The following is a 13,510-nucleotide window of genomic DNA, read 5'->3' as shown; positions in this document are numbered from 1 at the left end:
TACTACAGTCGACTGGTTAATCAAACCGATAATGTGGTGGATATCGCAACGAGTGTGAGTGTGCTCGATGGTATCGTGGAGTCGTGTGTAGCTTGGGTTTTATATCTGAACCCTTGAAAGTGGTCTGCAGTTGAAGTGTGGTTCAAAAAAGCAAGGCACAGGTCGATAGATAAAGAAGAAAGAAAAAAAAAAGGGAAGAATTGAAGAGAGTGGTTGGACGATGCAGCAACCACCGGGTGCGTGATATGTATGTATGAAAGGGGCCAATGAAAGCAGGCAAGTCGTGTGCCTACGTAGGTCCTTACTCTGAAAGGCCAGGAAAGACTGGGGCGTCGAGGGAGTCTGGAGCGTTCAGTGGTAGAAGAAGGCCCCCGGCCACTCTTAATGGAAGAAACAGGGCGTGGTTGTGGAAGGTTCGGTGCCCGTCTTTCAGAGGAGCCCAAGGGAGCCTTGACCAGCGCGGGCAGCAGTCCCCGTGCGGTTTGCGACTGGAACCTGGCGGGGCGTCGAATCGGGTGATCTCACTGGGCTGATGGGATGGAAGAGCACAGAAGGCTGGCTGGGGCTGTTCCACCCAAGCTTGTTTCTTGATCGTCTTTTGGTCGACATGCGCATAGCTCACCCGATACTGACCGAGCGAGGTCGTCTAGCAAATTTTCAAGTCCAATCCCGAGCTCGACGCCACGTAGATATCTCGCCTCCTCCGCGGTCCTAGTTACAGACGAATGTCGAGCTCTGCAAATAGCAGGGAAGCAGTTGCAAGAGGCGCACCGCCAAAATGGACAATGACGAAAATGGCGGGGTCTCTGCCGGGCGGGAATGGCGGAGTCGAGCTCATGCCGTGGTCCGAGCGTCACACTAAGTCAGCCCATCCTGCGGGGACTGGGAATAACCTTTCAAGAGAAATGGAAGCTTCGAGAACCTTCTACGCAACTATCCGTCACACAGCTTGACAGCTTGGAGCTTACTAGAACCGACCGCGGCATGTCAATCAGCTTGAAGGGGGGTATGGACGTAATGGGGGTATCAAACAATTGGTATTGCGCTGAAGATGTCGCTATTCTTGATGGAATGCTTTGTTGCGCTGTGCCCGTTGTTTGCTGCAGGGCAGATGAGAAGCCAATGCTGCTCTGTGTCCTTGCCTCCCAGCTCGTCTTCGCTATTCCGTTTGCCAAACCCATCCAATGCCCATATATTCCATTCCTCTCGCGATGCTCTCTAGTGTTATGTTACTGATGCTCGTCGGGAATCTCCATGTCCATCATCTTGATCGTCTTTTGCTCATCTCTCGGGTCGTGTGCCGTGCCATATATCGAACGCCTGGCCATGAATGGCGAGCCGCCTTCACTGCCACTCCGTTCTTGCATCTCCGGGCCCTTGGGCTGCTCCTCAATGTCTGGCGTCACGGTACGACTAATATCGTCGGCGCCGTCAGCGGGAGTAGAGGTTGAGAGCCCGTGTTGCCCAAGGCCAGGTGGGTTGGTAGTGTGAGTGCGCGCCATCTCATGCCTCTCGCCAGAGTGCATAAACTCGGCCATGCTTGCACTTGATGCCTCTGCAGCGCCTTGTCTCGATGCCAAGTCCGTCATTTCAGTGTCCATTGTGCCGTCCCCATCGCTAAAGGGGTCGTTTTCAAAGTCGCCTGCCCGTGAGTTGGTGTCGCTGTTCCCCAAGGACGCTCGGTTGGTAGCCATGGAATCGACACTGCCTGAGCGGTACTTCCTCTTTGATGGTGAGATTGGCGACATGTTTGCGTTTCTCGGCTGGGTGTCTTCCTCTGTGCTTTCTTTGTTCAGTTCCTGTCTGAAGTTTTTATTTTCTGCACGAGCAAATCTTTGAAGGGCGTCCGAAAGGGGTGATGCAGGTGTCTTTATCGCGTCTTCTGTGGCGTAAACAAGGAGAGGACCCTTCGTCTCCCAATGCATCTTCTCCATCACCTGTTCAAAGGAGTATTTCTGTCTCAAGTCAACACGAGATTCCTGCCAATGGTTGCTGCTTTTCTGGCTTACCTCGGCCTTTGCAGGGTTTGCATTGCCCGGCTCATATGACAGCCGCCACCACTGGTCCACCGGGGTAGATGTCTCCTCAAAGTCAATCAGCGTTGGTTCAGCTCGCTTGCAGACGTATGTCACGTTCTGCGACGTAGCAATTCCCCTGAGAAGGTACTTCTTGCTGGTGAACGGCTTGGTCAAGCCCGGCTTGTTGGGGTCCGTGAGTAGAGTACTGCTGACCAGCTTTTGCCGCTCGAGGAGTCTCTCACGTTCCCAATCAAGTCCTATGTGTAAGATTAGCAATGCGTCTCTAAGACATTTGGAACTTCGACTTACTTTTCTTAGTCTCCTTGAGTTGAGACAGCTCCCATACACATCTGTCGACTACCTGTTGGGAGCTCTTAGCCAGCTCTTCCTCGGCTTCTGTTTTGACGCAAGGTACATCCTCTAGACGCATGTACTGCTTCTCATCTTCGTTGTCGAGCTTTTGCAATTCTCGAAAGCGTCCCAGCCCGTCCAGGTACTGTACGTGGCTCTCGTATTCTTTGATTGTCTTTTCCAGCATCTCCTCCTTATCGTGGATCTTATCTGTCTTAGGGTCGATCCACTTAGTGAGCTCGTACTCCTTCGACCTTGCTTCGTATAGAGCCCGTGAGACCCAGGCGAGGTGTTCTTGACAAACCCTCGCCTCCTCTTTCCGACTTGCGAGATAACGCTCTGGATACCAGACTTCGGGTATCTCCAGTTTTTCAGGAGGATCCTCACCGTCAATGTTGACTGTGATAACCTCGCCCATGTCGTCGAGAACAACCATGCCCATGTTCGGCTGGAGCTCCGCCCACGTCATGGACTCGTGCCACACAATCCAGTTCCAGGCATCGTAGAGGGTCTTGGTTTGTTCATATTGGCTTTTGGTCAGCTCGAAGTTGAGGAACGCGAAGCGCGTGGGCTCCTGAGTCGGCTCGAGCGTCTGCAATGACAAGGGACAAGCAACGTGAGTCAGAGGCTTGAGGACTTCTGCATCCGTTGTCTCGTCAAGGGTATCGTAGAACTGTCTCTCGGGGCTGAAGTTGGTTTTGGGTACCAAGTCAGCCATGGTCTCGATTGATCCATAGCTTCTCTCGGTCAGGTCCAGGAAGGCCATCAACCGGTGGATCTCTTCATGAAAGTCTGGCTTCGAGTCTTCCGCCCATTGAAGCTCGCCCTGCTGCAAGGCGGCGAGGACGTGGGGCGCATATATCGGCTGGCCCTTCCACCATTCGCTGTTGTGACCGTAGCTGGCGGCTTGTTGGCCGGCTTGTAGAAGAACGTTGCGCGCAAGAGGGATTTCGTGTAGGATCGTCAGCACGGAACCCAATCGCTGTGACGAGTTGCGTGCATTGGGCTTCTGGACTAGGAATGCAGGCGCACCCTCTTCTCGCCTTCTTGCGGAGGGCGCCGGGTCGCCGTCGACAACCGCCTGGCTCGAAGTTGTTGCGGTTGTTACCATGGCCCAGTTGTTCTGGTCATAGTCCGACCTGTTGGCCGGTCCAAAGTATGTGGCACTCACGCTCGTATCCGTAACGCCAGCTTCCTGTGGATTATAGCCAGCTTCCACTTGAGACTCACGCAGGGCCCGCTGCAAGTCTTCTTCGTACTGCTCTGCACTGCTGGGCGCTCCTGTGTCTTTTCGTTAGCCATCGTTCCTCATGGCACGGAGGGCAGTACCGGTAGTGTCCCCGGCCGTCCATTCTATAATCCTACCAAGCGGCGATCGATTATTGGTTCTCGAAGGCGGTCGTGAGGGAGCTCCGGCGGAGGGTCCGTAGAAGCCGTCAGGCGGAGGGGTAACGCCTTGGATAACGGCATTGTCGGGTGCTTCGATGTTGAAAGCTAGCCCGCATAGTTAGCATCATGGTTCCTCCGGCAGCAGTGCAGGTCCGGCTTACCTATGCCCGTATTATTTGGCTCCCCCTCGCGACCGGCGCCGAAAGCAGTGTCGTCCCAGGTGTACTTCCTTCGGAACTATTGCCTCTGTTAGCCTCGATGCCGGTTCGTTCGTCGAGAGCCACGTACCGCATCAGAGCCCTCGTAATATTCACCTATAAGCTGGTCCAAAGAAGTGTTGCTCTGCGTTCACACGTCAGCGCATCGTCGAGAAGGTACGGGCTTCGCAGTGGCCCGTCGACCGTGGGCATCGCACCTTGAGGGCGGAGATCACCAAACTGCGGTCCAGGACGGGGTCGAGGCTGGTAATTTCGCAGAACTGAGCGACGTCCGCTGACGTCGGTTCGGTCGCCATGGTGTCGAACCCTGCCTCAGAGGGCTATTGTTACCGAATCGAATCTAGCGGCTGGGTCGATCAGATGCGGTGTTGGAGGAAAAATTGATGTTTGCGCATAGCCATCAGGAAGACGGGGCCGAGTCGTGAGGAGTCTGGCGCATGAAGCTAAGCCAGATGTTCGGAAGAATGCTGTCAAACGGACTGGACCTTGTATGCTACGTGCGAGTGGAGGTTGAACGGCCCGGGGTAGTGGCGTCCGCACAGTTGCGGAGGTGATACCGAAGGAGACGAGAAGGTGCTCCGAGAAAAAACAAAAGAGGAAATAAGGACCACTGGAGGTTCGATTTCGTCCCGTCCCGTTGCGTCGTCTCTTCGGGGACACCTCAGCTTGTGTTAAGTAAGATAGGTGGGTGGAAGCCAGCGCCGAGATTCTTGCTGGGAAAGCCCCGTGAGTTGCCGCCTTCCTGCTGGAAAGCCAGTGCGGCGGGCCCATCAGCGGGGATACTTCCCCACTATCTCACCCCAATGACCTTCATTCGCAGAGCTTCATGACGACTGCTTTCTTGCCGGGAACTGGCCACCAAAGGCTGCTTCAAATCCGCACACATGGAAATGTAGTATTGTCATAGATCTTACATGTAGACTCGTAGATCATTAAGTCTGTTATTTTCCAACTCTCCTTAGCTTCTGGAGACCAACACGACTGCGACATTGTCGAACCAAGCGCTGTAGGTGTTAGTGGGGCAAGTACCATGCTTGGAAGAGAGGCTTCTAGGCTCTACAGTTCTCTATGCTGAAGGATCGGGAGGGCACGCGCGGCTTTGGGGCCCCTGTCTCCCGCCATGTTCATTGGCAAGCTTTCCTTGTACTGGCAAAGCCGCAACGTAAGGGTGGTTCCGGCAGTCCGGCAGTCACAAGACATTGCGTCACTCGTATAATTGCCAGAGAGTCATTCACGGATGAAGAATGGCAAGTTGACGCCCCTGGCAATCGCGACACTTTAATTTTCATCAAAGCATAGCAAACATTGTCAAGACTGGCAGTTCCTCCTCGTGTAGGAGATGCATGTGCAGAAAACGATTAATTCAAGTCTTTGATTGGTCTATTTGCGGTGCCTCGTGCGTTGTCGCGGCTTGTTGGTTTGCCAATCATTGCCGCCCAACTCTGGTTGCCGCTTGTCCCTGTCCTTTTGCAGGAGTAAACATGCGATTTCCTCCGTTTCCCTGCGCGGAAGCCGTCCCCAGAAGACCCCCCAGAGATCCAACGATGCCCAAATCATAATACGAGACTCCATTTGGCCTCAACAGGCCTGGCTGACAGCCGGTAAAAACGCCCGGGGCCGTCGCTATGCATCATCATGCGTGTAGAAAGAGGAGGGGAAAAAAAGAGAAATAATGATCAGTCCACCGCAAACTCCGCTTCCAAAAGTCAGAGAGACCCTGCCGTAGATGGGTGGTGTCCACCATGTCGGATCAGTGTTCAAGCTCGAGTCCATGTCCAAGTTCGGGTTCAGGGCTTGTCATCGTCCGCATCTTCGTCGTCCTCGTCCTCGTTGTACTCGTCCATGTCGAAGTCGCTGTCGCTGCCGCCCAGGTCGAAGTCGCCCTCATCGTCTGTCTCGTTCCAAAAAGCGTCGTCGTCCATGGTCTTCTGAGGCACCGGCTCCAGATCCGCCGTGGTGGGAATCGTCACGCCAGGTGGGATGTCCTTCTTGGACTTCTCGACCGTCTCCCGGGCTCTCTTGTTATACTCGTCTCGGGAGTCGCGGTATAGAACGCTCGCATCGACGTTGGCGGGAGAGTTGATCTCGGGGTCGTCCAGAAGCAGTAGCACCGAGCGCAAGACCGACTCAACGCCCTGGAGCGGGGACCATCGCTCGCAGGCCTGCTCGCCCGACTGCTCGTCTTCGCCGGGTGTGTGGAGGATGGAGATGCAGAGCTTGCCGTCGGTGTAGATGTTGGGGTGGTAGATGTTCTTGTTCAAGAAGCGAAAGGTTGGCGGGGCATAGGGGTAGTCGCGAGGGAATGTCATGTCAGCCTGAGATGTTTGTTAGTATTTCGTTTCCATCTCTGAGTTGGGAGTATCGTATGATTCGGAAAGCGAGGGCCTCAAACTGACCTTGAGATAGGCACCATTGAAGGCGCTGTCGGGGTTGACAACCATGAGGCCGATCTTCCAGGACATGACATTTCTCTCGTCGACCTCGATGTGCACCCATTTCTCCTTCTGCAGCGTCTGCAACTCGCTCATCAGTCGCTTTTGTGCCATGGTGAACGGCGGTGGTTGTTATGCAGTGGCGGTGGGGGGAAGGTGCGGTATGTCAAAGAGAGTCGGAGGCAACTGCTCGCGGTGAAAAAAGCCAGACGCAAAGAAGACGTCGCACGCGCACGGGATGGCGAAGGTTTCGAAAAATTCGCTCTTGTGAGTTGGCTGTGAGGAAGTGCTCTTTTAAAAGGAAATAAAAACTGCTCGCAACAGGCGTGTGACCGAAGAAGGGAAATAACCGCGAAGTGGCAGGTGGGATGGAGGGGCGAAGGGGATGACTCGATTAAGCACCAGACTGACTCGAAGTGGTGGGAGCGGTGGTGGTAAGCAGCGGACGGTAGATGGTGGATAGGAGATAAGATAAAGGGAGGAACCGCGCGAAGGGACGACACCAACAGCCGTGAGAGCGGCAACCTCTGGGTCTGGTCGGGTTGAGTTGGGTCCAAGTTGAGGCAGAGTGCAGAGCCAAGCGGCAGGAAGTCGGGACGGGTTGAGCGGGCAGGTCGGAAAAGGAAGAGATGTCAGACTGGAAAACCGCAAGAGGGAACAAAAAGTAGATCCGGGCAAATAGGGGCGAGACAGTAGTGTAAAGTAGGGAAAGGGGACTGCGATGTCGCCGAGGAGTCTGTCGCGATTTATCAAGGTTGCGTGCCATGGGCCGAGTCGAGGCACCAGACTGGGGCACCTAGACCACCTAGAGTCCTAGACCGGGTACCCAGGCAGCCCAAGGAGAGACTCGAGAGGTCACGCAGAGTGTCTCGGATCCGTGGCCGGCTCAGGGCGGCGCCTGTCCCTGCTGTCCCCCGTCCTTGGCTCTCTGCCATTTGGTTCACTCTGTCTGTCGCTGTCTCCGTCCAGGATCGGGCACAGTCAGCCAGACGCCACCCGACTCTCGGCCAGCGCTGCTATGTCATTCTGGTGTGCGTGCTTACCTGAACCCCCTTCAAAACGCTCGCAATCTTCAACTCGAAGGCTATGGAATTCAGCAACTCTGTAGGTCTGCAATAGGCTAGACTTTTTTCGACTGTTCCGGACTCGCCAGGCACTCGCTCCCACTGCCAGGTACGCAAACACGCCAAGTTTCTCTTTGTTGTCTGTGCCTTTCAGCCCCTTTCGATTATACTGCCCCGTTGCAGTTGAGTTGCGTCACGTAAGAAATGTACCTTGGGAGGTAATTGCGGGTGACACTTGCACCATCGCATCAGACCTGTCTCTGCAGATGACCTCGAATGCCCGCAAAGGTACCTACCTACCTACCCTGGCCTCCTGGAGTGGAGGGGGAAACAACTGGGATCGAGATACAGTCTCTGTCGACCAGCAAGCAAGTCTTCCTTACAGATCGGGATTTGACCGCCTTCGATCCAATTGCTGGACGGGTGGCTGATCCGGTCTGCGTTCTGTTTCGGTACCTGACCGCGAGTCTGGCCAATGCATGATACGAGCCAGGAGGGCCCAACAAAGCGTCGCGCGCAGCCGCTTCCCTCCGTCTCCTCCAGGGGAAACTCAACCCCAGATGAACCCAATGCTTTGTCCGATCGTCCCGGCTCAGCCATGCGATTCGAACAACCCTCGAAGCTTGTCGTACATTGGCACCGACCCCCTGACTATGAAAAGACAAGGATTTTTCTCCCAAGCTCACGATGCCACCGGTACGATTTGATGGTCCGAGGAAGACGTGCTTAATGTTTCTTGCATCATCAGAGTGGTTTCGACTTCGTTGCGGATATCTCCCCTTCGGTCGTCAGCCCACATCCCCATAGCTCGACTTCTACTACGCCCCTAGGTCATAGTAAATACAGTTTCCCGTCCTGAAGTTGTACAGGAACGAGTGCCGGCTGGCATTCTTCCTCTCCCAGGCCCATTTCCAATTCAGCAACATGTCGTGGATCTCCCGCACATACTTCTTCTCCGCCGTCGTCACGCTATGTTCCACCTTGCGCCAACTCTCCCCGTCCGACAAGCACGTATCTCTGATGAGGTCCATCACCTGGTCCGTTGTCTCGACGGCCAGAATGGGGCCGTCGAGGAACGAGTGAACCAGGCTGGCAGCGCTCACCTGCGCCTGCTCCACCACCGTCCTCCGATTGAACTTCTTACTCCTCGTCTGCGCTGTCAGCACGCGCACATCTTGCTCCTGGTGCGCTTCCACTGCGGCGCCCGTCTCGGACTGTTGGGCGTTGTTCCTCAACTTGACCAAAGACTTGGAGTCGCGCTCCCGGATCTCGGCTCGCAGCCATGAGAGCAGCTGCGCCATGGGTATGTCGACGTCGGGGATGTCCTTCTTGTCCATTGTTTTGACCTTGAGAATCGCGTCCTGTTTGATGATGATGATCCACGAGTAACCCTCATCGCGATTCCGGGACAGCAAATCTTCGGGCGAGCGTGCGTCTTTCGCAAGCTCGGCACTGATATTGTGCGACCAGAGCGTCTGCAGGATCTCTATTCCCGTAGACCGCAGGACGGCGGCATCGAAGCTGGCCACCAAAGCGTCGCACTTGGCGAGAAAGTAAGCAATATGGTCAGATCGAGGAGCGGCTAAAAACTTACTCTCTTAACGTTTTGAAATATATTATGACTTTCCTCTTCCGATTTCTTCAGGAACGCCTTGCCACTGCTTTTTGGGGTCCTGGATAGCTTCTCCCACGATAAGTTGAACCCTACGGCGTGGCGCTCTTCGTAATGACTGCCAATCTTGGGGCGGTTTTCTCTGATTAGGCTGTCGTATCGACCACCTGCGGCGAAAACATCCTTGACCTTCTTGTCGTAAAGGCAGGAGAACAGGATTCCTCCGGTGTAAAAGCTTTCCTTGAGACTGTTAAGGGGAGTGACATAAATCTTGCTTGCGACACCGAGACGCTTGGCATATTCCGAGACCTCTTTCAGATGTGCCAGGGTCGAAGAAGCCCTCTGGTACAAGTCTGTGCCTTCAAAAAGGGTCTTGAGCTTCGAGAAAGCCTTCGACGGGGTATCTGGAACTTGTTAGCCTCTACGTCAGGATGATCAACTGCTCGCTGCGTACCTCGGAAGTCGAATCGCTGCAGTTCATCCACACTGGTCGCTGACAAGCCAACCAAGGGAGACCGCAGCTGCGCCCTGATCTTCTGCCATGTCCAGTGGTGGATATTAAGTTTGCTGAGAACGTCTGCCACGGCTCTTCGCGAGCCGTGCTCGACGCGGCAGTAATCGAATATGAGCTGCAGCAAGTCGGAATGTCCAAGGTGGAAACACATCTGGCTAGAGGACAGCGAGGGGAAGGTCGCGATGATTTCGTCAAGCACCTTCAGCACCTCTGCTTCCTTCAAGGCCAGATCGAGAGTGTTGGTCGTGACAATGTCAAAATCAACCTCCCCAAGCATATACGGCTGTCCGGTGTCCCCTTTATCGCGGAAGATGTTGCCGAACGTGAATGTTCGCTGGACGCCTGGTGTCCCACTAGCTTTGGCAAGCATCCTTGCGTGGCCCATCGTTAGATCGAAGGGAAGCTGTAGCACCGTTCCATTCGAGTCCAGAAGTCTCACAACGTTCTCGGCATAGTGAGCGGAACGCGGGTAGAGACAGGTGCGTTGGCATTCCAGAGCTCCGTGTCGGCGGAATATGGATATCAGAGTTTCTTTGACGATGCTCTGGTTCAACAAGTCTGCCTGGCTGGGGCTCGTTTCGTGCATATCCCATGCGTAATCTTTGGCTTGTTCCAGTGGCCGGGAGAACAATGTTGACAGCATTTTCTTATAGTACGGTGAGCTAGGGTCTGCGAGGCCTGCCAGTGTACGTCGGATGGTCTCGCTCTCCATTTGGACAGGAAGCTTTCCGCTCTGTAGCAGCTCCGCGCTGGAAGGTCGTTCTTTCGGGTTGTGCGTTACTAGAGATAGGACAATCTCTGTCTGTATTCTGTCGGCAGGCTTGAAGTCCGAAGGAAGTATGGGACTGGGTCGCCGAAGCTTCTCAAGAACCTCGGCTCTTTGCATGCCGAGCATCGGAGGATAACACATCTCAAAGAAGATTATACCCAAAGAATACATCTTGAGCGATATCAGCATAACAGAAACGCAAAAGAGTGGGCATTAAATTCAGCGCGGAAGACTCACATCAACTTTGGAACTGTACATCCCGCTAGACCCGGATCGTACCTCCGGTGCGGCATAAGAAGTGGTTCCAATACTTCTGGTAATGTCGTCGGACTCCATAGTATTGGGCAGCGCCTTGTCTACGGCAAACTGGCCGCTGGTCGCCAGTCCAAAATCGCCAATTTTGACGTTGTCCGTCCCATCGCTACTATGAGCAATGAAGATGTTTTCGGGTTTGAGATCTCGATGAACGATGCTGAGACCGTGGATATGGGCAAGACCCTCGAGTATCTGCCGAAAAAGGCGCCATATTTCCGGCGTGTTTTGATAAAGCTTTCTGGTAATTAAATCGCGCAGTGTCTGCAATCGTCAGTCAAGCCGCAAACTTCCAGTATCAAGTCTCCATTGACGGCAAAGTAGCTTACTCGTTTCTCACAATATTCCATGGAGATGTACAACACAGTCCTGGAAGATCTGTGGGAATGATTTCTCCTCAGGATCTCTTTGCTCCTTGGTGCGCGTCCGACCGCCTGGCTGCTGTCGTCGGAATCGGAGTCGCTCTCGTCCTCCGAGTCTTCTTCGTCATCATCCTCTTCTTCCTCATCAGAATCTTCTTCAGCGTCCGAATCATCGTAGCCAAACTCAACCTGCGGGTAGCCACTTGACGACATAAAGTCCAGGCCACCTGTGCTTGTGGCAAAGTGGATAGCGGCACCTTGAGATACCGTGTCTCGGGAGTCTTCTGTGTTCAAGTCTTCTGTGGATGTATCGCCCTCTGTGTCCGACTGGTCCGGAACCTCCTCGACCCAGGTGTTGTAGTACCGAACCACAGCTGGATGGCTGAGCTGAGATAGCAGACGAACCTCTTTCAGGATCTCAGTCAAGCTCGCTTGCGACCTTTGGCTGATCTTTTTAATGGCATATATCTGCCCATCCAGCTTCTTCCGGGCTTTTACCACCTCGCCAAATCCACCTTTACCTAAACGACCCTCCTCGTCAAAGTCTTCCCGGTATCTTGACGATGCAAGAGTTCTATTCGTCGACTCGCGTCTCAACCGTGGGGGTATTGGCGATAGTGCGTTGAGGGAATGATAGTTTGACGTGATTGCAGGACTGTCCTCCACTATTACGGGCGCATCTGTGGCAAGGAATTCGCTGGATCCCAGCTCGAAAGCACGAGGCCGTTTCTTGGGGTCTGCCTTGAAAAATCTTGTGACCAACTCTTGCAGCGGTCTCGACAGAGACATCGAATCAGACACAGAGGAAGGCGAATGATACTTCTGAGGCACGTCAAGCCCGAATATCATCTGCAGAAAGACGATACCAAACTCCCACATGTCTGTCTTTTGCGTGTAATGCGGCTTCGACAGCGCGGCAGTCTCTGGCGGCAGCCAGTAAGCAGACTTTGCAGAGCTCAGTCCTAACGGCACATGGCCTTTGGATGAGATGTTATGCAATTCTCTTTGGTAGCCTGCGTCTGCGAGCTTTGGCACAACCTCTCCGGTTTGTTCCCGGAAAAGCAAGACGTTTCCTGCGTGGATGTCTTGGTGGACCATAGACTTGTTGTGCAAGAAATTGAGAGCATCAAGTAGATCTCGCGTCCAAGCGCGCACCTTACTAGTATCCAATTGACCAGCCAGGTCAAGAAGTTCAGCAAGTGATCCCTTTTCAGCGCTGGGCGTGAGGACGTTGACGGTCCAAAGAGTGGCCAATACTTTTGCGGCATTACTCTTCTCGCGTTCCACCCTGAAGTCCAAGACCTCGAGCAGATTGCGGTGACGCACTTGCTTGAGTGCCTCGAGTTGGCTTTCGAGAGACTGGACCTGCTTCTTGAAGACAGAGGCATCCTCCTTTGCAGTTGTGCGGAGAATGGCCTCCTTGAGCGCCAAGTTGGGACAGTCCTGCCCACTGCCGACGACGGGCCAAACGGAGAAGACGGTTGAAACAGGGCCTTTGGCGACTTCAGACTTTCCGAAAACAGCCTGGAAAGAAATGATGTTTCCAGTTTTGTCAGTCGTGTGACAGGGCCGATCGAATATTATGCGACCACTTTCAGGGCCGTTGGAGCCGTCCATTGGGGCGAGAGACGGTAGCCCGTTGGGTCGATTTTTCTTGCGTGTCTCCTTCGCCTTATCCTTCTGGCGTTTCAACTCAACCTGCAACAGGCCACCAAGAACTCTTTCTTCCTCCTTGTTCTCTTCCTCTCTCTTGCGTTCCTCTTCTGCCTTCTGCTCCTGGGCTAGCTTGGCCAATGAGGCCTCATGAGCCGCTCTCTCTTCTTCGAGCGAAGGCAGCTCAAGACCCTTCGCCTTAGCCTGAGCTGCGTCTTCAAGAATGTCTCTGATTCCTTCTACGATTCGATCCACCATCTCCTGCTCTTCAGTCGCAAAGATTTTGGGTTGAGTCTCGATGAACTTCTGCAGCTTGAACAGGGTAACCTCACGAAGGTCGCCGGTCTTCTTCAGAGTCAACAATGGCGGGCTCTTGGGATACGTAGCAGTCATTACTACGCCCAGGGTGACGGCAAAGTCGTCATCAGAAGACGCCCTGATGCGAACATCGAATGAAGGGTCTGATTTCTGGTTGAGTGTTAGCATCGCTTCTTCTTGTCAATGAGAGCCTCCAGTAATAGCGACGAGGTCCTCTTTACCTTCCAAGCCCCCGGTGTCTCTGCATGCCTCACGAAATCTTCCCCATAAATAGCTTCAAGGGCGATGAGCTCGTTTTGTTGAAGCTCCTCATATTCAATTTTGGTGGCAGCCTCAGGACCCTTTGGTTTGAGTCCCGGGAAGCTTGAGTCATCTCTGTTTGTCTGCGGTAGGTCGATGGGCTTTTTCCACACCCCGGATGATTTCCACGCCATATCGTAAACGACGAGAAAGGGCTTGACGAATCACCACAGCGCGAGCCGTGACATTCCGTTACAG

The 13,510-nt window shown here is 54.0% G+C and overlaps 3 protein-coding genes across 3 annotated transcripts; all 3 read right to left on the bottom strand.

Moving 5' to 3' along the window:
- Positions 1-1,229: 1,229 nt before the first annotated feature.
- ColSpa_09354 (uncharacterized protein) lies at positions 1,230-4,272 on the bottom strand (the record flags this gene model as incomplete). Its single annotated transcript, XM_049275566.1, has 7 exons — positions 1,230-1,937; positions 2,010-2,275; positions 2,328-3,650; positions 3,735-3,863; positions 3,920-3,995; positions 4,047-4,079; positions 4,174-4,272. 7 exons carry the CDS (start codon positions 4,270-4,272, stop codon positions 1,230-1,232), a joined length of 2,634 nt encoding a protein of 877 aa, XP_049131523.1.
- A 1,491-nt stretch (positions 4,273-5,763) lies between these two features.
- Positions 5,764-6,522, bottom strand: ColSpa_09353 (ubiquitin-conjugating enzyme E2 1; the record flags this gene model as incomplete). The annotated part of the gene is made up of 2 exons (XM_049275565.1): positions 5,764-6,291; positions 6,373-6,522. 2 exons carry the CDS (start codon positions 6,520-6,522, stop codon positions 5,764-5,766), a joined length of 678 nt encoding a protein of 225 aa, XP_049131522.1.
- A 1,768-nt stretch (positions 6,523-8,290) lies between these two features.
- On the bottom strand, positions 8,291-13,446 carry ColSpa_09352 (eIF-2-alpha kinase GCN2; the record flags this gene model as incomplete). Its single annotated transcript, XM_049275564.1, has 6 exons — positions 8,291-9,013; positions 9,067-9,488; positions 9,539-10,538; positions 10,647-10,874; positions 11,009-13,162; positions 13,267-13,446. 6 exons carry the CDS (start codon positions 13,444-13,446, stop codon positions 8,291-8,293), a joined length of 4,707 nt encoding a protein of 1,568 aa, XP_049131521.1.
- Positions 13,447-13,510: the final 64 nt, after the last annotated feature.

Source organism: Colletotrichum spaethianum (genome assembly GCF_022836535.1).
Source record: "Colletotrichum spaethianum MAFF 239500 DNA, contig28, whole genome shotgun sequence".
NCBI lineage: Eukaryota > Fungi > Ascomycota > Sordariomycetes > Glomerellales > Glomerellaceae > Colletotrichum > Colletotrichum spaethianum.
This window is presented reverse-complemented; position numbering and strand designations above follow the sequence as displayed.